The 25497-nt window shown below is 46.6% G+C and overlaps 3 protein-coding genes across 3 annotated transcripts; all 3 read left to right on the forward strand.

Annotated features, from left to right (window-relative positions):
- The first annotated feature begins 1504 nt into the window (after window positions 1–1504).
- Window positions 1505–2188, forward strand: LOC135826760 (putative nuclease HARBI1). The gene has a single exon (XM_065339365.1). The coding sequence runs from the start codon at window positions 1505–1507 to the stop codon at window positions 2186–2188; it is 684 nt and encodes a 227-aa protein (XP_065195437.1).
- A 7631-nt stretch (window positions 2189–9819) lies between these two features.
- On the forward strand, window positions 9820–11902 carry LOC135826861 (zinc finger and SCAN domain-containing protein 2-like). The gene has a single exon (XM_065339468.1). It carries the CDS (start codon window positions 9925–9927, stop codon window positions 11299–11301), a length of 1377 nt encoding a protein of 458 aa, XP_065195540.1. The 5' UTR covers window positions 9820–9924; the 3' UTR covers window positions 11302–11902.
- A 2100-nt stretch (window positions 11903–14002) lies between these two features.
- On the forward strand, window positions 14003–20572 carry LOC135826864 (zinc finger protein 525-like). Its single transcript, XM_065339472.1, has 2 exons — window positions 14003–15544; window positions 20470–20572. The coding sequence occupies exon 1, from the start codon at window positions 14097–14099 to the stop codon at window positions 15306–15308; it is 1212 nt and encodes a 403-aa protein (XP_065195544.1). The 5' UTR covers window positions 14003–14096; the 3' UTR covers window positions 15309–15544; window positions 20470–20572.
- The last annotated feature ends 4925 nt before the right edge of the window (window positions 20573–25497 follow it).

Genomic DNA, 25497 nt, shown 5'->3' on the forward strand with positions numbered 1-25497 from the left:
TACTCAACTACGTCTTCCGAAGTAGACCTTCAAAATATTCCGATATCTCACCGACCGCGTAGCGTATCTGAGGATGGCAAACATCCTGATCATCAAAAGCTAAAAAAACAGCATAAATCGGCGATGTATTCCGCTGAAGACACTCAATTTCTAGCTGACTTTCCTCAAGATCATACGTCCCTCAGCCAGTAAACCGGGTTGTCACTTGATCGCCAGCATGATATGGGTGATTGCGTACATTCACAAATTGGAGAACAGCCGCATAAATGTAAATATTGTAAAAAATTATTTTCTACTCAATCCCGTCTAACATCTCATGAATGTGTACAGCCAGAAAAGGAAACTTTCAAATGTAAAGTGTGTGATAAAACCTTCAGTACGCGATCTCATCTGGTTCGTCATGGACGAGTTCACTAAGGAGAAAAACCCTTTTCGTGTAAGTACTGTGCTAAATCATTCAGTGAGAAATCAAGCTGTACTGTTCATGAACGCATCCATACCGGGAAGAAGCCGTTTAAGTCTGATCATTGTGACCAAGGTTTTTGCAACAGTTCCAGCCTTAGGGCGCGTTCAGACTACCGTGAACAGCCGCCGGAATGCTGCAGCGTAATCCCGGGAATCACAGTCACACTGCACGTGTATCCCGCTGGAATGGCGAGTACATGTCATACTTTTACAGACTTTGACAAGCTTTTTTACATAATCAATCGACATTGGAAAAATGTGATTTTGACTCACAGTTCAAGTTGAGTTGGACATCAAAATAAACTAATTCAGTCTGTTGAGATACTGGATCATTGTGCTTTTCCTTGTGCTTGTCGACGGAAAGAATACGATGTCCGGAGTGTTTGGTGCTTGGGTGGTCTTGCAAGGGCGAGGTGATCATGTAGATACTCCTGTCGGCCTGCGATCTAGAACGACAACAGCGTCGTGTAGATTGTCTTCAGGTGGAACCCAGCACACAAGGAGGCGATGTTTACCTCGTGACATCCAGCCACCTATGCCTGGCAGCTGCTCTCGTTGGAGGAGGCAATCTGTCCTTTTGCCACTGCTTGCCGCAGAAGAGGTGGCAGCTTGTAGGAGAGAGAGGCGGTGGTGGTCCATCCATCGAGGTCGTCCTGGATTTTGGGAGGAGAAAGTGCAACTGTGGCACAGAGTGGCAGATAATTATCGCATTCCAGGTGAGGCAGACGACTATCTGGATGAGAGATACCTGAGAACGTACCGGTTTGACTGTCGCACATTTCAGTACGTGCTAGGACAAGTCCAAGAACACCTTCGATGCCAGGTCACCCATTTGCGTTCACCTGTAGCACCAGAGAAGAGGTTTGCCATCACATTGCATTGGCTGGCCCATGCCCTCACATTTGACCAGCTTGCACAGGTGTACTGCATAGGAGCATCTACTGCCCACCAAATCGTTCACGACACTATCGCAGTGGTGAAGACCACCCTGGTCTCGAAATGTATCAAGTTCCCTTCTGGGAACGAGCTGCAAACAGTCATGACTGGCTTTGAAGACCTGGCAAACTTGCGTCTGTGCGCTGGAGCTATTGATGGCACATTCGTCCACATCAAAAAGCCAGCCCTGTGGGGTGATACCTACTGGTGCTATAAGAACTTTATAGCAATTATTATGCTCGCCGTTTGTGACCACCGTTGCCAGTTTACGTTTGTGGATGTTGGCAGAGCTGGATGTGTTGGCGACGCGTTCACGTACCGCGAAAGCTCACTTCGCCGGCTGATTACTTCAGGAGAGTGGCTCAGCGAGTACGCGGAAGACCTCGATGGTGTGACGGTCAAGCCGTACCTGATCGGCGACAGTGCTTTCCCCCTAGAACAGCAGCTTCTCAAGTGCTATGATCGGCCAACAGTGCCGCATCACATACGATTCAACCGTGCACTGACATCTACGCGTCAGAAGATCGAGAATGCATTCGGATTCCTGAAAGGCAGGTGGCACATTCTCACCGACAACTATATCAGAGACCCTGGCTTCATGAAGGACGTAAGCTTAGTTTGTGCTGCTCTGCACAATGTGTGCCAGCGTGCTAATTGTGAATACAATTCCACTTGGACCGTGGAAGAAGGCAACTATGTCCGTGTTGGTCCGCCGCTTCCACAAGCGCCAGTGCACGAGCTGATGGGTGGAGGTGATGTCCGCTACACCATTGCACAAACTTTATGATAGTGTGAGGATGACTTTGAGCTAGTCAACAGTGAGCAGGCAATCACAATGACAGCTGCATCATCCCTCGAGCACACTGTCTGCATGCAATTCCCAGACAATTGTATTTTTTCAATTTCACATTCATGCATGATGATTAATTTTCACAACAAAGTGAAGTTGCAGAATGATAATTCAATCATCACGGCCAATGCTGAAAGTAGATGACGCACTACTTCCGCGTATTTCGAAAATCAAACTAAAAAAAAACATGCTTGTACATATGCACAATTGAACACAATTGGTTGAGCTTGAGGGAATGTATGGAATCAATTTCTACATAACATGCTACTTGTACACTGAGCGAGACAAGAGATTGGGGGGGGGGGGGGGGGGCGGGAGAGATGACGGAGCTATTGAGTTCGTCTTACTTCCGCAACAGGCTTTGGAGAAGTTGGGCATTGAATGTCTTCTCATCCATCCGCACTTCGGCGGCTTTCGCTTCTCTGGCCTCTTCTCGTTTCTCCTGGTACTCCCTCTCTTCCCTTGTCTTCTTTTCATCATACTCTCGCTTTTCTCGCTCACGTCGGTCGTCCTCCTCCCGTCTCTCCCTGGCACGCCGATCATCCTCTTCCCTTCTTTCTCTTTCTCGCCGATCCCCATTCTCTTGTCGGTGTGCCTCCATGCGCTCCTGAAACTCCTCGTTCTGCCGTGCTCTTTCCTGATCGGCTTGTATCTGGCGCTCCTGCGATTCGAGAACGGCATCTATCATAGAAGGATTATGATCCTCCCGCTTGCGGGTTGTTTTTCGGGCAGGCTTCCGGCCAGGCTCAAGCTGACTAGCAACCTCGGACTCGGAGTCCGACGATCGGCGGCGGCGGCGAGAATGATTAACGGGAGATGATGCGACGGATGCGGCACCAGCAACACTGGTCGTCGATGCCTCGGTTGGTTCTTCTGATAGTGTTGCCACTGTTGGGGATGCAGGTGGTCCGTCCGTAGCTGGGCTCACGGAAACAGTGTCCTCGTTGTTCCCTCCAGGACCGAGCGACTGGTTTTTGAAAAACAACGAGTGGTACAGTTGGAAATTACCCCACTCTTTGTATGCAGCCTGTGCAGTGGAGGAAATGGGAGGAGAGAGAGAGAGAGGGTGAGAGAGAGAGAGAGAGAGAGAGAGAGAGAGAGAGAGAGAGAGAGAGAGAGAGAGAGAGAGAGACGCACAGATGCACAGGCAAATGGAGATTTTAAGTTGGCATGTGATTTTATACGATACTCCCATTCGAGCCAGCATATAAAGTATCTGCAGTTCCCAACGATACAATGCAATGGTGCATGTTGGATTGGAATTACTCTACACATCAAAGAGATTTCGATTAGTTGAATGCACATCGTATTATGGTCTGAGTGAAGTATCATTTCATAATAATAATTATTATAATTATCATCTCTTTCAATTGAATTACCTTCAAGTCAAAATCATCTTCGACTGGAGCACCGGTCCTTGTCTTACTCCGGAACGTTTTGTACATCTTCTTCCCCTTCCTCCTCAATCCGTCAAGCTTGTTGTCTATGTTTGTTGCATTCAGTGTGGCCCAGCCGAGGGATTTGCCTTTCGCATTCATCCGCTCTGCGATCAAAGTGTGCTTTTCATTTGCAGTCAATGTTTTGCCTGCAGATCCCGCAAAGATCACAACGTAGAGCTCCATGAGCTCTCTCTCCATTGCAGCATCAAATAAAGACTTCGGCATGATGGAAGACGTAACAACACGGAGCTGGCAGAAGTCGAAATTCCAAAAAACTCAAAAGCATGCACACAGTCAGATCAATGCAGACGATAGAGGATATCAAAAGTGCTCCCGCGTGCCGCCGGAATCTGCATTCCACTGGCCTGCAGAGTGGTGGGAAACCTTTTCCGTGTTTCCGCTGGCGGGAACGTCACGTGAGCGATTCACCTTGACAACTTTCCCATTCCGCTTGTTTTTTACGCCAGTCTGAACGCGCCCTTAGACGTCATAAACGCACACACACTGGAGAGAAGCCATTCAAGTGTAACGAATGTAAAAAGACATTTAGACAACCATCACATCTCGCAGATCATCAACGCGTCCATACTGGAGAGAAACCATTCAAGTGTAAAGTATGTGGAAAGTTTTTCTCTTGGAAATCCACTTTAACAGCTCATGAAATTATTCATCTCTGAGAGAAACTGATCAAGGATTGTCAAAAGTCTTTTAAGAGAGCATGTCTGAGAAAACCAGAAGATATGTGCAAATCGGTCTCTCAGATTTCGCTCAAATTTGCACGTAGGTTTGCTTTGGGGTGTAGGTCGACATTCCAGAGCCCGCGCAAAATCTTTTGAAGGGAACCATGAAATTGGCATACCCCTCAATATTGGCCCAATGTTGGCACGATTTATGTGTCTACAAACGAGCCACGGCACAGCGTACAAGAACAAGCTACGAACAAAACTCCATCAAGCCAACATTACCTCACCTTAGAAGAGTTCTTGGGGCAGCACCACTTAGCCACGCTAGCATCCCAGAAGACGAGGGCAATCATCCCTTGACGCCACAAATGATCGTCTTGAAAATAGCCAAATTACAAGCGCTGATAAAACAGCGAGCTACGTCCTCAATTAGCAAACACTTTACACCGGCAGATAGTAGAACACCTCTTCTAGCACTGAGGACATGTCCCCCATCATCCTTTTTGGGTTTTCTTGAAATAAACAATTTTGAATTTTTCCACTCGACCATTCTGAAATACGTCCAAACTCATACCTGCGCAGGAAAGGTCGCCCCTCCGCGACGTCTAGTCAACAATTTCTACTCCAACACCAATCCCAACGCTGCAGAACAAAGTGTATTGTTTACTCTGACAAGGAAAAGCAGCGGTGATCACTTGTCACTCCAAACGACAAACTTCTCCTTGCGACATCAACTTTTTTCGGTGCAACAGTTGATGCAAAAGTGACTGAATTTTTTTGAAAATTTTTGGATTTTACTGCAAGAGGAGTGAAGAAATCATGTGGATCGTGACGTAGAATAATTCTTTCTGGTGCACGACACAATGCACGCGATCACGATCGTTCCTGAGGCGCTATTCGAAACGGACCATTAGGGACTTTTGCATCAACTTTTGCACCGCAAAATGTTGGTGGCGCAAGGAGAAGCTTGTCGTTTGGAGTGACAAGTGATCACCACTGCTTTTCCTTGTCAGAGTAAACAATACACTTTGTTCTTCAGCGTTGGGAGTGGTGTTGGAGTAGAAATTGTTGACTAGACGTCGCGGAGGGGCGAGCTTTCCTGCGCAGGTATGAGGTTGGACGTATTTCAGAATGGTTGTTGTGAACCCCCTGGTTCTCTAAAGTGTCAGGAACGAACGACCCCACACGGCACGAGGACAACTATTTATTCTCAACAATATCTTTCACTTCCATCGACTAATAACAATGAAACAATGAATGGAACAACTGAATGAACTGAATAACTAACACTAAAACCACTAGGTAGTTATAGCGTGAAAATGACAGCGTATATGAGAAAAGCATACACATACAACATACAACTACAGCGCACACAGCAAACCGCACATAGCGCATGTAGCGTATACTACGTCGTAATCATCAGCGGTACGGCGGAGTCGGCATACAGCTGCATTGAAACGAACACAATGTCACAAGCGAGAAGGCCTTTCACTCTCGAGAACCTGTCGTTTCACAACATTCTCCCCACCAAAGGGCTTCTCACCGCCGTACAACAACTCACAAGTCACACGATTTGGGGCTTACTACGCGTTATCTGCTGCTGCGGTGGTGGCCATGGTAGAATATCACTAATGCCCACCAATTCGGCCAACTCGATTTTGTGAAGCTTGCCGCTGTGGGCTGTTGCACACGACACTGCCACCGATCCACTTCGACATGGGGCGGACGCTGGACCAAACAACACACAACCCATAATGTCATAAAGCTCGACGATGTGGGCTGTCACACACGACATGGTCACCGGTACACTGCTTCGACCCGGGGCGGGCGCGGAATCCGAGGACACACATCGGATCTCTGTGTTCCACACAGTCTCGCCGCTTACATCTTCCGTGCTAACCAGTAGTATCGCCCTTCTCATTTTCTCGGCTTCTACGCCTTGCGTTTCTAAGTCTTGCGCCTCTAACTCTTGCGCCTCCAACACTTGCGCCTCCAACTCTTGCGCCTCCAACTCTTGCGCCTCCAACTCTTGCGCCTCCAACTCTTGCGCCTCCAACTCTTGCGCCTCCAACTTGTTCGGCCGAGACTCCAGCTGCTTCTGAGCGTCTCCGACCGATGTCGCCATGCACTGTACCGACCCAGTGGGCCTCGGATCTGATCCTCCCACTGGCTTCGAATACTCTTCTGACCGCTGCTTGTCTGCAAGCAAAGTCTTACACGCCTTGTCCGGCGTCCTTCCGGGCGAGGCAAGCAAATCTCGCTTTGCTTCCTCATAATATGTATTGACGGCGATGCGCTCCGCCATCTTCTTGAGCTTTTCGTTAAACTCTGCGCGGAGCGCACACTCTTGCCGTCTAGCACTGCGCTCTTCAAACTCCTCGCTCTGTCGGAGCCTCTTCTCCACGTATTCTCTCAACCTATCGCCTTCAAATCCATACCGAATTCCGTTGGCGATAAAGCTGGCTTCAATGATCCATAGTTCCTGTGCCATGCTCGCTTCGTATCCTGGCGTGGTCGCCAAATGTTGTGAACCCTGCAAGATTCTCTAAATTGTCAGGATCGTACGACCACACGGCACGAGGACAACTCTTTTCCTGTACACAGTATATTTCACTTCATCTGATAATTAAAAATGAACACTAATAACACCAGCTATTTATAGCGTGCAGAAACAGCGTACATGCAAAACATAAGCATATAAAACTGGACATAACAGCGTATACAGCAAAAACGCACACAACGCATATAGCGTATGCCATGCAGCAACATCAGCGGTACGGCGGAGTCGGCATACAGCTGCATTGAAACGAACACAATGTCACAAGCGAGAAGGCCTTTCACTCTCGAGAACCTGTCGTTTCACAACAATGGTCGAGTGGAAAAATTCAAAATTGTTTATTTCAAGAAAACCCAAAAAGGATGATGAGGGACATGTACTCAGTGCTAGAAGAGGTGTTTTACTATCTGCTGGTGTATAGTGTTTGCTAATTGAGGACGTAGCTCGCTGTTTTATCAGCGCTTGTAATTTGGTTTTTTTCAAGACGATCATTTGTGGCGTCAAGGGATGATTGCCCTCGTCTTCTGGGATGCTAGCGTGGCTAAGTGGTGCTGCCCCAAGAACTCTTCTAAGGTGAGGTAATGTTGGCTTGATGGAGTTTTGTTCGTAACTTGTTCTTGTACGCTGTGCCGTGGCTCGTTTGTAGACCCATAAATCGTGCCAATATTGGGCCAATATTGAGGGGTATACCAATTCCATGGTTCTCTTCAAAAGATTTTGTGCGGGCTTTGGAATGTCGATCTACACCCCAAAGCAAACCTACCTGCAAAATTTGAGCGAAATCTGAGAGATCGACTTGCACATATCTTCTGGTTTTCTCAGACATGCTCTCTTAATATTACAAACACACCTAGAAGACCATACAAACACTAACACAATAACACAACAGTCTTCTTTTCAAGATAATGGGAGATAGTTATTATAGGTCCGTTTTGAAACGCAAGATGCCCAATCTGAACTCCATGCAAAATCACCGATTACATGCTGACTTCTACATTTGTAGCACCACAAACATTATCATTATCATTGTCATTGTGTTAAAGTTGATATAATTATTGTACAGTTGCTACCCGTGTTACTCAATGCACGTCCATATGCAATGTTCATAAAAAAACTCAGTTTCGGTGAACAAGCGGCTCATTTTTGATAAAATCCGTACTTTGTTGTGTTTCTTTTTTCTTTTGCACGCATGCCGGGTTAGGATCCTTTCCCTAGAAGAGACGCTGTGCTGTTTTGAAGTTCACACATGTTGCTAAAATAATATGAGTGATACTTTTTCCTATATGTACCTTTCGTCCCATTTGCATCATTATAGTCCTTTTCTAGTCCCTTTCAAAATTCTTAAAATGTTCTAAAAAATAACTCAATAATCATTTGGACTCGAACCTGTGACAATCGGTCATGCCCCCCAATGCCCCACCACTCGAACCAGGGACCTTGCTATTCACCAGCAATGAGCTACAGTATGACTCTTATCCACAGTGATAGTAAATCTATCATCATTGCTCGCGAATAGCAAGGTGCCTAGTTCGTGTCCCAGTGGTGTGACTGATGGTTTTTTCTTTCTTTAGTATCTGGCTTGCAAGTGTTGAGTTTCGGAGAGAAAAGTGCAGTACGTGGCATGTGGCCTCTAATTTCCTAAAACTTTGAAATTCTTTGAAATTCTCCGTGATGTCCAAATTTGAAATTGCAATTGTTATATGCTCGCAGTGGACATAGTTTGATGCGCTCCCCATGATATCAAGCGAATGGCCGAGGGCCCTCTTGATTGGCATGAGTTGCCAGTATGATGGAAGCCAGATATAGAGTGATCGAAGGATGATAGATTTACGATCAGCGTGGATAAGAGTCATACTGTAGCTCAGTTGGTTAGAGCATTGCTCGCGAATAGCAAGGTCCTTGGTTCGAGTTCCGGTGGTGTGACTGATGATTTTTTCTTTCTTTCATATCTGGCTTGTAAATGTTGAGTTTCGGAGAGAAAGGAGCAGAACGTGGCATGTGGCCTCTAATTTCTTAACAATTTATCATGTTCATTTCCTTGAGGAAAAGGTTCAAAGGGGAAAAATTATGCTCAGCAGCAGGACTCGAACCTGTGACAATCGAGTATACTCAGCGACACCCTACCAATAAGCACTCTACTACTAGGTGCCGTCCAAGCAGCGATCGGCCGAGCGTTCAACTTTTTGCTCCTACTTAGAATCTCTCGCTTCCTCTGAATCACACAAGCTGGTGGGATGCAAGGAACGTACATGACATTTAGTGTTTTAATTGCGGGGTTTGCAGATAGTGCGAATTTCACGATGTTAATTTCACTTTTTTCTTTCTTAACATTTAGCTCCGATCAAGTTTTCGACAGCAATCACGTGACGATTTAGCAAAACCATGCTATCAATACATATGACTGGGCATTTTTTGATAGGTTATGTAACATATACCCGGCGGTACTACCTACATCATAATTATCATAAGAGACGATTTAAACAATGCATCTATTCAAAGCAGACATTTTGATATAAGATTCTAAGAACACAGTGTCTCAGGTTGCATCACCTCTTGTCAGGTGTGACAGAGTTCGCAAGAAGGAGATGTCTCATCTCCGGTAACACCAAATCAAGCGGTGAGGTGAAGAGAAATAAGGAAATAGAGATAGTGAGTGAGTGTGGGGGGGGGGGGGTGTTGGTGTGAATGTGAGTGGGTGGTTGTTTGTGTGGGTGTGTATGTATATGTGTGTTTCCATCTCTCAGCTCAAGATGTAAAAGATAAAAATGTGTCAGATAAAAATGCAAGCGACTAGAAATAGATGTCAACTTCAAAACGTGACAAATATACAGGGTTTCCAGCTACTTATTCGGGAAACACAACTTTCAACTTCTACAAGATTTACCTCCTAGGACGAGTTGTTACTTCTATAGGGATTTTTGGTATTGAAGTCGTATACGTTGCCCTGCATGGCAAGTAAATTGCGCTTGGAAGGATCGTTGAATTCAGTGAAATATGGATGATCGTGACTGGACTTCGGAGAGTAGTGTCGACTCAGATGCACTCTCACCACTTCCACCTTTAGTGATATGGACCAGCAGAAGGTCAGCTGCGTGTCCTCCCCCGCAGAATGTAAAATCTTTTCGTACTCCTTACACATGTACAGCTCATCACCACGCACACGCCGTTAGTGGGAATCAAGTAGCGACCTCAGATGCCTCCTTTGCCTATTATGCACAGCAGCATACCTCAATCAGCCCTTGGAAAACGCCATCATTTACAGCCGAATTACCGTCAGATCATGCATCGCTGGGCATAAGAGACCAGTTCGGGGATTCTCGACCAGTGTGCCAGAGGAACGAAGATACACACACTATTGACATGTCAACAACAGCTGTCGAAATCTCATGCTCGAATCCCATGATATCGGCAATGGACTTAGACGAAAGATCGCAAGACAGCGGTAACCAAACTGTGAACTATCCAGTCTCAGTTTCAGATCACTACGCCGGACTCGAGCACGTACCAATTAACTCGGAAAAAGGCAACTTCCCAAACAAATCTGCCGAAGTGGACCATCACAGCATCGGACATGTTCCAGTATCTCCTCTAGCGCCAAGGGTATCTGCCAAACATCACGATCGTCAAAAGCTCAACTATCAGCACATCTCGGAGTCCTGTTCTGAGGAAGATAGTCAACTTCTACATGACTTTCCTCAGGATCATACCTCGCTCATCAAGGAAACCGGGGTGTCACTTGATCGCCAGCATGATATTCGTGATCGTGCACATTCACAATCTGGAGAAGAGCCTCAGAAATGTAAGCATTGCGATAAGTCATTCTCTGCGCAATCCTGTCTAATATCTCATGAACGTACACACCCCGAAGAGAAACCGTTCAAGTGTAAGGTTTGTGATAAAACTTTCAACAAGCGATATAGTCTGGTCTGTCATGGTCGAGTTCACTCAGGAGAGAAACCCTTTCTGTGTACGTACTGCGCTAAATCATTCAGTCAGAAATCCAGCTGTACTGCTCATGAACGCATCCATACAGGGAAGAGGCCGTTTAAGTGTGATCATTGTGACCAAGGTTTTTCCAAAAGTTATGCCCTTAGAGTTCATAAGTTTACACATACTGGAGAGAAGCCTTTCAAGTGTAAACGATGTGATAAGTCATACAGGCAGTCCGCGCATCTCATTAACCATCAACGCATCCACACTGGGGAGAGACCTTACAAGTTTACAGAATGTGGCAAGGCATTCACGCGAATGTTGAATCTCACAGCTCATCAATCCTTCCATACTGGAGAGAAACCATTTTCTTGTAGGGAATGTGGAAGGTCTTTCACTACGAAATCCAGCCTAACACGTCACGAACGAATCCATCACTGAGAGAAACTGATCAAGTGTGGGCGATGCGTCTTTCAATGCCAAACACCACGAGGAAGACCACACGTATACCAACACACGAAACATTATGCAAAATGCCAGCATTACATGTCCGTTTGGATCCGCAAATAGCGTCATTGCCGATTACAGGTCAATCTGATATCCTTGCAAAGGTCACTGCTTATTTGCTACCTTCAACATGTGTAACACCCAAACCACTATCATTATTATTGTATTTCGGTTGATATCCACTGTTGCATGCCTTGTTTTCTATTTCAGTTCCGACACAGCACGAACATGTTTCTATATTTACCATGCATTAAAAATGTCATTGCGCTGAACGTTCCTGAATGGTTCATTTTTGATAAATCTGTAATGAATTTTGTCGACTATCCTACTTCCTTTTCTTGGAAGAGGCGCTGTGCTGTTTTCAAGTTTGACCACCAAGCTAAAATGTTATGTCTATATTTACCCTTGGTCCCATGTGTAATAATTGTTGTATAGTAACGTTTTAGTCTTTCTCAAAACTTGTCAAATATTTTACGTTCTAACATCTCACGGTTCATATGTTTGATGAAAATGGAAATCACAGTGAAACGAGTTATGAAGCAAATATCCGCGACTGTAACAAGATAATAAACAGTCAGGAAGTGTGTTAACAGGGCACACAACTGACATGTTACTGAGACATTCAACAACCTGAGACCTAGCTCTCATACACTTCCAGTTTCCAAACCAACAGACTTCCAGCTTGATAGGTTTAAAGGTATGTGATTGTGATTAGGTCATTTCTTCTATTTTAACTCGGATACTGAGCCACTGCTTATCATCTTTTTACAGACGTGGAGAGTTGCTGCGTAGCTTGTTCTCATGTGTTTTCTTCTCCTTTCATTCTATTTATTGGCTCAGTATCCGATTTAAGTTCACAGTAGATTATGACCAATAACTTCTTTTCTAAAAAGAGAAGAAACACTTGAGAATACTGGCTCAGTATCCGAGTTTAAATTTCCTTTATGTTGACTCATTTTGATGAACTTGAAAGAAGATATTGTGTCAACCAATGCTCTACCACTAAGCTATGGCCTAGTGGTCATCAAAGCAGCTACCGCTCAACACTTTCTTTTGCCTTCGAAACACTCTCTTCCTGTGATTTCACACAGGCAGTCGATACGCAGTTACCCGGTAAATCACACACGCTAGTCTTTAGCACAATGTAGCACGCGTGGAGGCCCAACACACACAGAATTCATTTATTCGCAGACAATATGTTAATGGGGAAGGGTCTGAAGAAAACGTCGACTGTCATCACGAGGACTCTGATTCCCGGAGATGCTTTGATATCTCAGTATGTAAAGGATATCTTTCTCTACTGAATGAAACCGATGCGAGGTAGAGAAGCTTTCTACTAGAGTCACAGCAGGATGCACTGCCTGCGAGCTGAATATGCTACACAGATGGAGTATGTTAAATACATACATATTTTTATGCCTCCAATATTGGGTCAAACTGAGATTGTCGAAGCTCTGGGTTTCTTTATCTAGCATGAATTTCATACGCAATACTGTGAAATCATAAGATAGGCAAAAATGGGCATTATAACTACCATGTGCCAAGGAACGAGACTTGTTCCATTGCTCTTTCCTCAGTTAATTAGAACTCTTCAGTCACAAGAAAGACGTTGTATTTCTCGCCGGCCGAGCGCAGCGAGATAGGCGAGAAATGATTTCTCGCGAAATATTTTTCAGTTGCAAATATGGCATCTGGTGTGTTCTTTGTTGTCGCTTCTTTTCCTGACTTCTTCAGTCAGTTTTGAGTCTCACCAGTGTCCCTGCCCTCCCACCCTTTATTTCTGTGCATATTATCAATGCTTTTTATCACTGTTTGCCTTGATGTGCTTGCCATGCCTACATGATGCCTAATCGCCATTGGGGATATACACCCGGTTTTTTCCCTCACAAATGCGTCCGTCGGCGCGAGGGTTTTTTCCCGGCTGGCTCGGTCCAGAAAAATTAATCTGACGGTCCCAAGTGGTTCTGCATCATGGCCTATTTCTGCTATCCACTGGCACGACTATTCTTTCTGAGACACTCTGTTCTCAGTCCTTGCTTGCTTCCATACCTCACTCGTTATCCGGTTCACATCTGGCTGCGGCCAACTACCCTTCACTTTGTGTGTTGTCGCTATTGCTGTCTATGTCTCTGTGTATGCCAGTATATGTGGAGCGAGAAAGCAGATGACACGATACATTTCTATGGGAACTGATCATCCCTTCCGTATAATTGGGCTTATCTCATTCCCTGAACAAATACTGTTTATGACTACATTTGGAGTCATAATGCTGTGTCTGTGCTGACACTAAAGATATTCCCTGCAATTTCAATCGAAGAAAGGTAAAAGAGAACCTCCTCTGCATTCCTGAATTTCGATCATTCGAGTCACAGTATGTTTGCGTGTTTGTGGAACCGTGTATCTGAGTGTCTTTTTGAGTTGGGTGTCTGAGTGTGTGGATGGGTGTGCGTGAGTGTGTATGTGTGTGTTTCGGCGCGTGCGCTCATGATGTAAAAAGATTATAATGTGTCAGCTAAAAGTAAGGTTAAAGAAATAGATATCAACTTAAAGACGTGACAAATTAGCAGATTGTTTATGCACATATTCGGGGAACACAGTTGCTACTGATCACAATACTTACCTCCTAGGACAAAATGTTCCTGCTCTTTGGATTATTGGTATTGAAATCGGATACTTTGACCTGCATGCATTAGAATTGCGCTTGGAAGGATTGTTGAAGTAAGCGAATCATGGATGATCTTGAGTCGACTTCGGACGGGAGTGCCGACTCTGCTGCACTCCCACAACTTCCACCTTTACTGATATGGACCAGCAGAAGGTCAATTGTGTGTCCTCCACCGCCGAACACACCAACTTTGGGTACACTTTATACAGCTCATCACCACGTACACGCCGTTGGTGGGAATCAAGTAGCGACCTCAGAGCCGTCCTTTGCTTGTTATGCAATTCAGCATACCTCATTCAGTCCTTGGAACGTACAATCAGTTACCACCAATTTACCGCTAGATTATCCACCGCCGGACCTGACAGACCGCGTCAGGGACTCTCGACTAGAGTGCCGAAAGACGGAAGATACAAACCCTACTGAGCTTTCAGCAACAGCTGTCGAAAACACATGCTCGATTCCCATGACATCGGCAATGGAAATTGAACAAAGATCGCGAGACAGCGATAACCAAACTGTGAACTATCCAATCTCAGTTTTAGATCACTACACAGGACACGGGACCGTAGAGTATGACTCGGAAGAAGACAACTACTCAAGCACGTCTTCCGAAGTAGACCTTCAAAAGATCGGACATGTTCCAGTATATCACCGACTGCCTAGCGTATCTGAGGATGGCAAACATCATGATCATCAAAAGCTCAAGAAACAGCATACATCGGAGACGTTTTCCGCTGAAGACACTCAACTTCTAGCTGATATTCCTCAAGACCCGGAGTCCCTCAGCACTGGAACCGGGGTGTCACGTGATCGCCAGCAGGATATGCGTGATCGTGCACATTCACAATCTGGAGAAGAGCCTCCTAATTGTAGGCACTGCGATAAATCATGTTCAACTGTATCCCGTCTAACATCTCATGAATTTGTACATCCAGAAAAGAAAACTTTCAAATGTAAAGTGTGTGATAAAACCTTCCGTACGCGATGGCGTCTTGTTCGTCATGGACGAGTTCACTCAGGAGAAAAACCCTTCGCGTGTAAGTACTGCGCTAAATCGTTCAGTGAAAAATCAAGCTGTACTGTTCATGAACGCATCCATACCGGGAAGAAACCATTTTTAAAGTGTGATCATTGTGACCAAGGGTTTTGCGACAGTTCTAAACTTAGACGTCATAAACGCATACATACTGGAGAGAAGCCATTCAAGTGTAAAGTATGTGGAAAGTCTTTCTCTTGGAAATCCAGTTTAACAGCACATGAAAGAATTCATCCCTGATAGAAAATGATCAAGGATTGTCCAGAGTCTTTTAATTAAAAAAACACTTAGAAGACCATGCAAACACTAAAACAATGATACAACACTCTTCTTTTCAAGATAATAGAAGATATAATATTATAGATCCGTTTTTAAATGCAAGATGCCCTATCTGAATTCCATGCAAAAGTCTCCGATTAAATGCTGACTTATACATTAGAAGCATCACAAACATTCTCATTGTCATTGTGTTAATGGTGTACTAGCTGTGCTAGTACTTGTTAGCAACAATCCGAACTAGCGCACACACTGCACTGCATTGCTTTGTACTGCATTCAAGACTGACGTCATGCGCTTTGTTTTGCTGCGTAATCACAAAAGGCACCAGCCCATTTTGCGGAAAAGAAAAACAAATCTTGCTTGCCCTGTTGTGCTCTTCCAGACAACGGATCGTGCTTCAGCAGTGTTTCTTTTCCTTTCGTAGCTTTTCTGCCAGCCCGAGTGTCACCTCGACACTGTATTTCTTCAGTACGTCTGACCTAACTGTCGACACTGTCAAGGCAATGCCTTGCCAAGCCCCCGCGGCGAGCCTTCTCAGCGCGGCTTGAATCCGAAAGGAAACTTAGTAAAAGTATTTTACAGGACCGTTTGCTGGCACAACTAGCCCTTGGTAGTGAGGTCTGCTCCGGCCAGGAGAACCAGCAACATGACAGTGCGGACACGGCTCGCGAGCCCAGAAGCCCGACTTGCACCAATGCCTCCTCCGCCAGCTCAGGTGACGCGGGCTCAACGGATCTCTGCGCTCCCGTAGATCTACGTGACGAGGTGTAGTCGGCTTTGTCGGCCGCCATTTTATTATTATCGGATAGCATTGTGCCGCTCCTCACCCAAGCCAAGGCCAAGGCAATGCGGCTGCTGCCGCCACTACGCCAGGCCAAGCTCCTGTAACCCACCCGATCAGCCACTTGCACCAGCTGTGCCCAAGGCTGTGCAAGAACGTATCTTGCGAGGGGAGTTCGTAGATTTTTCAAGTTTGTTGCCTGAAATTCTTGCACACTTCCGGCCCAACATTCCGGCTGGTGCACAGCCCGAATAACGATAGCCAGCTAAATATCGTTGAGTCGGATGACCGTACGCGAAGCAGGTGCGTCGCAAGGTTCACGATAATTATACATGTAGCTACCCGGCTCGAGGCATGGACCACATACATGTCTGTTATCACGGCTGCTGCCCTACACCGCACTGCTGAACTGCTGAACTGATTGCGTACCAGCAGTTGATCCTGACTGCTAACCGCCAGTTATTCCCAAGCGCGTGGCTAGAGTACGACCGCCAGCTGCGGCTGCTCGTGGCCCAGTAACCAGGCACGAAGAGGTTGGACACCATCGACGTGAACCTATGGCAGATAGCTGTCACAGGCCATGCACACCCAAAATGCGCTCAATGTAAGACGGCCCATCCAGGGGCGGTTTGTGTCCTTTTCGTCCCCAAGCCAGCAGCATTTACCTCCAGTGGTCGCAACCATACCAGCGACGGCCAAGAAATCTGCCGCAACTTCAATGAAGGTCGCTGTTCTTCGTCGTCGTGCCGCTTCTCCCACACCTCCAGCCAGTGTGGCAAGGACCACCCATGCATCATGTGCAACCAGCAGCAGCGCGGAGCCAATCGGCCACCCCGCCGCTCCTAGCAGAATGGCTACTGAATAGCTTGACTCGGTACGTAGCTTCTTTCCTATACACTCTGCAGACACCACACTGCTAGCTGACCACTTTGCCCGCCTGTTACGTAACCACTCATATCAATAATGTGTTGTGTATGTTCTCCATGGCCTGCGCCGCGGCTTTACTCTTGGATCTGCCGGCCAACACGACATTTCGGTTTTCTCTAATAATCTACCCTTGGCTTTCACTCACTCGGCATTTATATCCGAGCAATTAGCTGCTTCCTGCGCCCGCAGCGAGACCACAGGCCCATTTCCGTCACCTCCATTTCAGTTCATGCGCCGCTCTGGTATTGGTGCCATCCCCAAAAAGAACGGCAAGCTGCAAATGATCCACCATCTGTCTAGTCCGGAAGGCACCGGCGCGAACGACAGCATTCCTGCCGAGCCACTCTCTCTGCACTACGCGAGCATTGACAACGCGATCAACATCATCATGTCATGCCCACAGCCTGTGTATTTGTCCAAGCTCGATGTACGCAGTGCATTTCGGCAGATCCCAGTCCGCCGTCAGGACTTCGCTGGGAAGGCTCCTACTACTACGAGCGCTTTCTGCCTTTCGGCCTCCGCTCCAGCCCAGCCGTCTTTGACTCAGTAGCCACAGCAGTCAACTTCATCATGCAGCACGAGTTTGCTATAGATCACCGGCTTCATTACCTCGATGACTTTCTCGATATCTCCACTGGTTCGGCTGCAGCCAACCAGCAACTCACCATCCCCCTCCGGGCATTCACGTATCTCGGCACTCCTCTTTCCTCCATCCCAGCTCGAAGGGCCATCACCATCATTGACCTTCCTTGGTATTTTCCTAGACTGCGGCTACCAGAGGACAAGCTGTCCGAGATCCGTGCGCCACTCATGGCTACTATCAGCGAGCGCAGCATCGGCCAGCGTCAACTCGAGTCCCTCCTGGGGAAGCTCACTTTTGCTGCCCGAGTCATCGTTCCTGGACACACATTCATGCGTGAACTATGATCAGCGTGCCTTGAACTGTATCTGTGTATGCGAGTGCGGTGCATAAAGCCCACCTTGAGAATGGGTTTGCCGGCCCCTTAGTAGATGCGTGGCTTCTGGAGAGGGTATTGAAGGGCATCCAGCGATGCCATGGTACGGCTGTACTCACCCCTCGCCTTCCTATAACTATGCCAATCCTACGACACCTGACGGATACACGCCGGAAAAGTAGTATCCTGAATGGCCATGACAAGCTGCTCTACCAAGCCGCCATGCTGCTTCTTTGGATTTCTTCGGTGTGCTGAATTCACTAATGGCATCACACGGGGCTGTACTAGCTCCCCTGGTGACGGACGCCTGCAACTCTTCCTGCTGTCATCCAAGACGGACCCATTCGGTAAAGGCATTACTAGTGACATTGGCCCGTCTGTACCGCCGTACTGCCCGGTCCGTGCCATTGTTAGCTACCCATTTGTCACTCGTCGCGAGGGACCAGAGCAACTCTTGTTCGTACTCTCGAAGAGACAGCAGCTGACCAGGCAGTCATTCACAGTAACAGTATGGTCTCTTGTCGCTGCGGCCGGTGTACCATCCCAGTCGAACTACTCCGGGCATTCGGTCCACATTGGTGCAGCCACCACCGCTGCTATGGCTAGTGCCCCGACTCCTTCTTCCGAGTGGTAGGTCAGTGAAAAGAGCGATGCGTGTCTATGCTACATCCGGACTACAACAAGCGCTAAGCGCCAGCTATCGTCCCGGCTTGCTGCCGTGCCATGGATGCCATGATCCCCAACTCGGGTGAGTAATGAGCTACTGAACTCTAGCTGCGCAATGCTTGCCTGTGCTGACATATTGACCCTTGCTGTGCGTCAATAGTGCTTAGCTAACGGAGTGCTGGTTTCATGGGTCCACTCTCACAACTGGTGTTATCTAGCTATTTGCTGCGGCTCTGCCTTGCGCTATATTACATCCATTTAGCATTGCAGCTCTACGTTGAGCTAACAGCAGCTCTACTTTGAGCTAACAGCAGCTCTACTTTGAGCTAACAGCAGCTCTACTTTGAGCTAACCGCAGCTCTACTTTTAGCTAACAGCAGCTCTACTTTGAGCTAACCGCAGCTCTACTTTGAGCTAACCGCAGCTCTACTTTGAGCTAACCGCAGCTCTACTTTGAGCTAACAGCAGCTCTACTTTGAGCTAACAGCAGCTCTACCTTGAGCTAACAGCAGCTCTACTTTGAGCTAACAGCAGCTCTACTTTGAGCTAACAGCAGCTCTATTTTGAGCTAACCGCAGCTCTACTTTGAGCTAACAGCAGCTCTACTTTGAGCTAACAGCAGCTCTACTTTGAGCTAACCGGAGCTCTACTTTGAGCTAACAGCAGCTCTACTTTGAGCTAACAGCAGCTCTGCTCTGAGCTAACAGCAGCTCTGCTCTGAGCTAACAGCAGCTCTGCTCTGAGCTAACACCAGCTCTACTTTGAGCTTCAAACCAGTTGTTTCGAAACCAGCACTCCTCAATCCAAAGATGCCTCTTTGTTGACTTGTTTGTGTGAGGGATGGGGCTAATGGTGTACTAGCTGTGCTAGTACTTGTTAGCAACAATCCGAACTAGCGCACACACTGCACTTCATTGCTTTGTACTGCATTCAAGACTGACGTCATGCGCTTTGTTTTGCTGCGTAATCACAAAAGGCACCAGCCCATTTTGCGGAAAAGAAAAACAAATCTTGCTTGCCCTGTTGTGCTCTTCCAGACAACGGATCGTGCTTCAGCAGTGTTTCTTTTCCCACCATCCCTCCCTATCCAACTTATTCACACCATCATAATTATCGTACCCACTAATCGGGTCCACTCTCACAACTGGTGTTATCTAGCTATTTGCTGCGGCTCTGCCTTGCGCTATATTACATCCATTTAGCATTGCAGCTCTACGTTGAGCTAACAGCAGCTCTACTTTGAGCTAACAGCAGCTCTACTTTGAGCTAACAGCAGCTCTACTTTGAGCTAACCGCAGCTCTACTTTTAGCTAACAGCAGCTCTACTTTGAGCTAACCGCAGCTCTACTTTGAGCTAACCGCAGCTCTACTTTGAGCTAACCGCAGCTCTACTTTGAGCTAACAGCAGCTCTACTTTGAGCTAACAGCAGCTCTACCTTGAGCTAACAGCAGCTCTACTTTGAGCTAACAGCAGCTCTACTTTGAGCTAACAGCAGCTCTACTTTGAGCTAACCGCAGCTCTACTTTGAGCTAACAGCAGCTCTACTTTGTGCTAACAGCAGCTCTACTTTGAGCTAACCGGAACTCTACTTTGAGCTAACAGCAGCTCTACTTTGTGCTAACAGCAGCTCTGCTCTGAGCTAACAGCAGCTCTGCTCTGAGCTAACAGCAGCTCTGCTCTGAGCTAACACCAGCTCTACTTTGAGCTTCAAACCAGTTGTTTCGAAACCAGCACTCCTCAATCCAAAGATGCCTCTTTGTTGACTTGTTTGTGTGAGGGATGGGGCTAAAGTTGATATAATTATTGTACAGTTTCTACCCATTTTACTCAATTCACTTCTTACACGTATTTCCATATGCAATGTTCATACAAAAACTCAGTTTCGCTGAACAAGCGGCACATTTTTGAAAAAATCATTGCTCTTTCGTGTACTTTTTCGTAATCTTTTGCAAACATGCAGGGCTTGGCTTCTTCCCCGAGAAGAGACGCTGTGCTGTTTTGAAGTTCCCACATGTTCATATGTGTTGTACCTTTTTCCTGTATGTACCTTTAGTCCCCTTGGCACCGCACTATAGTCCTTTTCTAGTCCCGGTCTAAACTCTAAAAACGTTAATAAAATAACTCAATAATCATTTGCTTGAGGAGCTGCCATCTCGCCCTGCTGTGGACAATGACCTGCCGTTGGATATCGCATACGCGGACGATGTTGATTTTGTGAGCCGGGATGAGACGTTTCTCAGTGAAGTTGAACAACAAGCTCCAGCAGTTCTTGCGAGATGGAACCTGAACGTTAATCCCTCCAAGACAGAGCATACCACCGTCGCCCGATAGGAACCAAGAAACGTGGCGTACTGTCCGCAAACTAGGCTCCCTCCTGGGTGACGCCGAAGATGCTGCTCGGAGGCGTCAACTGGCCGCCGCCGCCTTCAACTCACTCCTCAAGATCTGGACCCGGAGGCGCCAGATCAGTGAAGGTCTTCGGCTGAGGCTCTACAGCGCCTACGTCATCCCAGTCCTTACCTACAACTGCGGCACTTGGGGCCTACCGATGTCGGAGCTCGCGCGAATGGATTCGTTCCACAGGACCCAGCTAAGGAGCATCATCGACATGCGGTACCCTAAACGAATTAGCAATGACACTCTGTATAAGCGCTGCGGAGCTGTCCCCATCAGCGAGACGATCACAAGGCAGCGCTACAGTCTCGCTGGCCATATCTTTCGTTTGGCCCCAACTGCTCCTCCACAGTTGGCAGTGGATATGTATCTTCGCCTGGCCAACGACGAGGGCACTAAACGCTTCAGGGGTCGACCTCGGACGACTTTGGTAACGGTCTTGCAGACGGAACTGTTATCATGGCATGGACTTACCCTCCACCAGCCGCTAGATGTTGACACAGTCCGCACAATGGCAGCGGACCGACAGGCATGGGGTGGAGCCCGCCCCACCTAACAGGACTGACCAGACATGTTGTATGCATATTCTATTTTATTTTATACTTTGGATGAAGTTTTCCATTAGTCATATTGGTGTTGTTGCTAACGGCTTTTGTTGACGTCACTTCTGTCATTTTATTGTATCGTATTACTCTTCAGACATCAATCCTGAATGGCATAAGCGAAAGTGGCACCCCCGCCACCTACGCGGACATGCTTTTAATAATAATAATAATTGAGGAAAAAAATGACTTACTGGCAGGACTCGAACCTGTGACAATCGCGTATGCCCAGCAAAAACTTTACCACTTGTGACCATCCAGGCGGTGACTGTTCCACGTTTTCCTTACACTTACAATCTCTCGCGTTCTGTGGATCCACACAAGCTGTGGGGATTCAAGGAACGTACATGACGTTTAAGTTTTTAATTGTAGCGGTTTTAGTTACTGCAAAACTCACGGTTTTCAGGGGCTCGGTGTCATTGGTTACCATTTAGCTCCACCAAAATTAACGAGGTATAAATAACCCACTATCACTGCTTAGAACTGGGCATTGTGCAACAGATTATGTAACAAAATACGTGCATTACCTATATCATTACGAGAGACGATATAAATAATGCCTCTATTCCTAGCAGGCACTTTGTGGGTAGATTCTAACTTTCATCTCCTCTTGTCACGTATGGCAACGCCACCTTGAAGGTGATGTTTCAGCTTGGGTGATGTCAAATCAAGCTGGAAGGCGAAGAGAACTATGGAAAGAGAGATAGCGTGTGTGTGTGTTTGTATGTGTGTTGGCGTGTGTGTGTGTGTGTGTGTGTGTGTGTGTGTGTGTGTGTGTGTGTATGAGGGTGTGTGGGTGTTTTTGTGTGGGTGAGTGTATGTGTGTTTGTTTGTGTGTGGGTGTATGTGGGTGTTTCTCCGCGCGTCAGCGCATGGTGTGAAAAGATCATAATGTGTCAGCTAAATATAAGGGCCTAGAAATAGACATCATGTTAAAGACTTGATCATTTAGCCGAATGTTCATGCACTTATTCGGGAAACACAGCTGCTGCTGATAACAATAATTACCTCCTAGGACGAATTGTTCCAGTTTTGTTGGATTATTGGTATTGAAGTCGGATACTTTTCCTTGCATGCCATGTTTTATTATTTCTATTATTATTATTATTATTTGAGGGATTCCCCAAAGACCGAAGCCTAAATCAAGGGGATGTGAAGTGCCCTCGTATGGATTGTTGAATTAAGTGAATCATGGACGATCGTCCATGATGTGAACCCTCTGGTTCTCTAGAATGTCAGGAACGAACGACCACACGGCACGAGGACAACTATTCACTCTTGACAGTATATTTCACTTCGATCGACTATAACAATGAACAATGAATAACTACCGAAACACTAAAACCATCCGGTAGTTATAGCGTGAAAATGACAGCGTATATGAGAAAAGCATACACATACAATATACAACTACAGCTCACGCAGGAAACCGCACGTAGCGCATGTAGCGTATGCCACATCGTAAACATGAGCGGTACGGCGGAGTCGGGATACTCCTGCATTGAAACGAACACAATGTCACAAGCGAGAAGGCCTTTCACTCTGAAGAACTTGTGGTTTCTCAACATTCTCCCCACCAAAGAGCTTCTAAACGCAGTACAACAACTCATAAGTCAAAGCAAATGGTGACATTCCCCACACACCTTACCCACCACGGCTCAACATCGTGTATTGACGTGGTGCTCACGGATCATCCTCACCTACTGCTCTTTGTTACATCTCTTGCACCTCTTGGTGCATCTGATCATGCACAGATCCTCAGTCACTTCCTAATGCCTACTGATGCTGTTTATCGTGAGGAATCTGCTGCAAATGGACATTCCGCTGCTGCTACCCGATACCACTTCAGGAATGTTCCTGCAAAGCCGGAATATGACTTTAAATCCGTGCCATCTTCCGTCTGGGATAGTGTGAATGCAGAGCTCGCTGATATTGACTGGAGCTGGCATCTACGTGCCAGCAACGTCAATGATGCGCTTTCGCACTTTTCTTTCATTCTCAACAGTGCCCTTGAGAAGCACCTCCGGCCATTCGGAAAGCAGCCGTATTCTCACCCCTGCCCACGGCCCAGTCAGCCACCCTGGGTTGATGCCTATCTCAGCACAGCAATCAAGTGGTACTATGATGTCTTTAGCATTTTTAAGAAGTGCCTAACACAACCAAACAATCAAACATACCAACAGCAGCGAAATATAGTGAAAACCCTGACGCGGAAAAAGTACAGAGCTTATATCCGCTCAGTGCAAACTACTTTGCAGGGTAGACACCGTCCAATTCTTCACCAGTTTGTGAGACAAGTAGGAATTCGAAACGTATCACGGGAAATTCCGTCACTCACCACAGGGACTCAGCAGGCGGCTGACCCTTTGGCCAAAGTTACCGCATTAAACGCCCAGTTTGCCTCTATGACTCGGCCAGATGACCCGTTGCTCTCTTCCCCCTATTTTCACCCCCTCGGAGCCCTCAGCTAGTTTCACGTCCGTCATCACCAAAACTGCCACTGTCCGGCGTCATCTGAAGAAGCTTCCGACGTGCAAGGCATCTGGTCCCGGCGGCATACCCAACCGGGTCCTCAAGGCCCTGGCACCATCCATCCCATCCCTTTGTTCCATATTTTCAACATGTCATTTACCACGGGCATATTCCCTTCCGCATGGAAAACAGCGAAAGTCATACCTGTACACAAGAAAGGTTCCCGCCACGAACATGCAAACTACCGCCCTATCTCTTTTCTTCTCTGCGTGTCCAAAGTATGTGAACTAGGGGTGAAAGTTGGCTCTGAGATCCCGAGTTCGAGTAGTCTGATTTTCTCCGATTGAACATTCGAGTATTCGAGTAATCTTCATTTCCTAAAAACTGCACACCAATGGCCTTACAATAACATGACACAACCCTGATTGAACCGAGTGGCAGTCACTTTTCTCGGATATATTGGTTGGTGGGTCATTTGGGCTCTCTCTACTCGTGAACAAATGCTCACCACAAAGTCTGCACATCAATATCTGCCGACTACTGCTCTGAAACTGCAGATTTCAGTGGTAAATGCATGTACCATGTATGAACGAGTACGTTTCTAATATTGACTGAGTACGAGATAAATATAGGAAATAAAAGCCGAGTAAAAGACCGAGGCGAGGCCGAGGTCTTTTACGAGGTTTTTATTTCCTATACTGACCAAGTACGAAGTCAATATTAGATTTATCACGACAAACAGTCCGTATTTCGAATTCCAGAACGATAACCTCATGAATCCCGGTTTTATGATTGCACAACCGTTGCACCACCACCTACTCATGCAGTGAAAATGCTGCACTAAGCACCGTTCAACTGCGCAACCCCTAAGCAGTCAAATATAAGCAGTCAATATAGCCCTAAGGAGTGAAATATGCAGGAATGTTTGACTGCTTAGGTATGGCCTAAATCTATGCGAGTCAATACTAAGGAAGTGATAATCGGATTTATTCCTAGTACAATTATTTTTGAAAAAACCGAGCGAGTACTCCAGTATTCGGTATAATTGTTTCACGCCTAATGTGAACGCATCTTTTATGATCACTTATGCAGACATGTTTCGCCGTTTCTGAGTCCCGCACAATCTGGGTTTCGTTAGGCCGCGGTCACACCGAGCTCGATTCAGCCGTTCAGCCGAAAAAAGCGCTTGTTTACGTCACTATTACCATGGAAATGGCTGAAAAATGTCCAACAAGCGACTTTCAGCCGTGGCTGACTCTCAGCCGTTTTTTCCGGCTTGTTTCAGCCACAGCTTGTACAAGCGGCTGAAAGCCGAAATTCAAAAAATAATTTGAGTGCGCTTGGAACACAC

The sequence above is a fragment of the Sycon ciliatum genome, chromosome 10 (assembly GCF_964019385.1).
Source record: "Sycon ciliatum chromosome 10, ocSycCili1.1, whole genome shotgun sequence".
In the NCBI taxonomy this organism is placed as follows: Eukaryota; Metazoa; Porifera; class Calcarea; order Leucosolenida; family Sycettidae; genus Sycon; species Sycon ciliatum.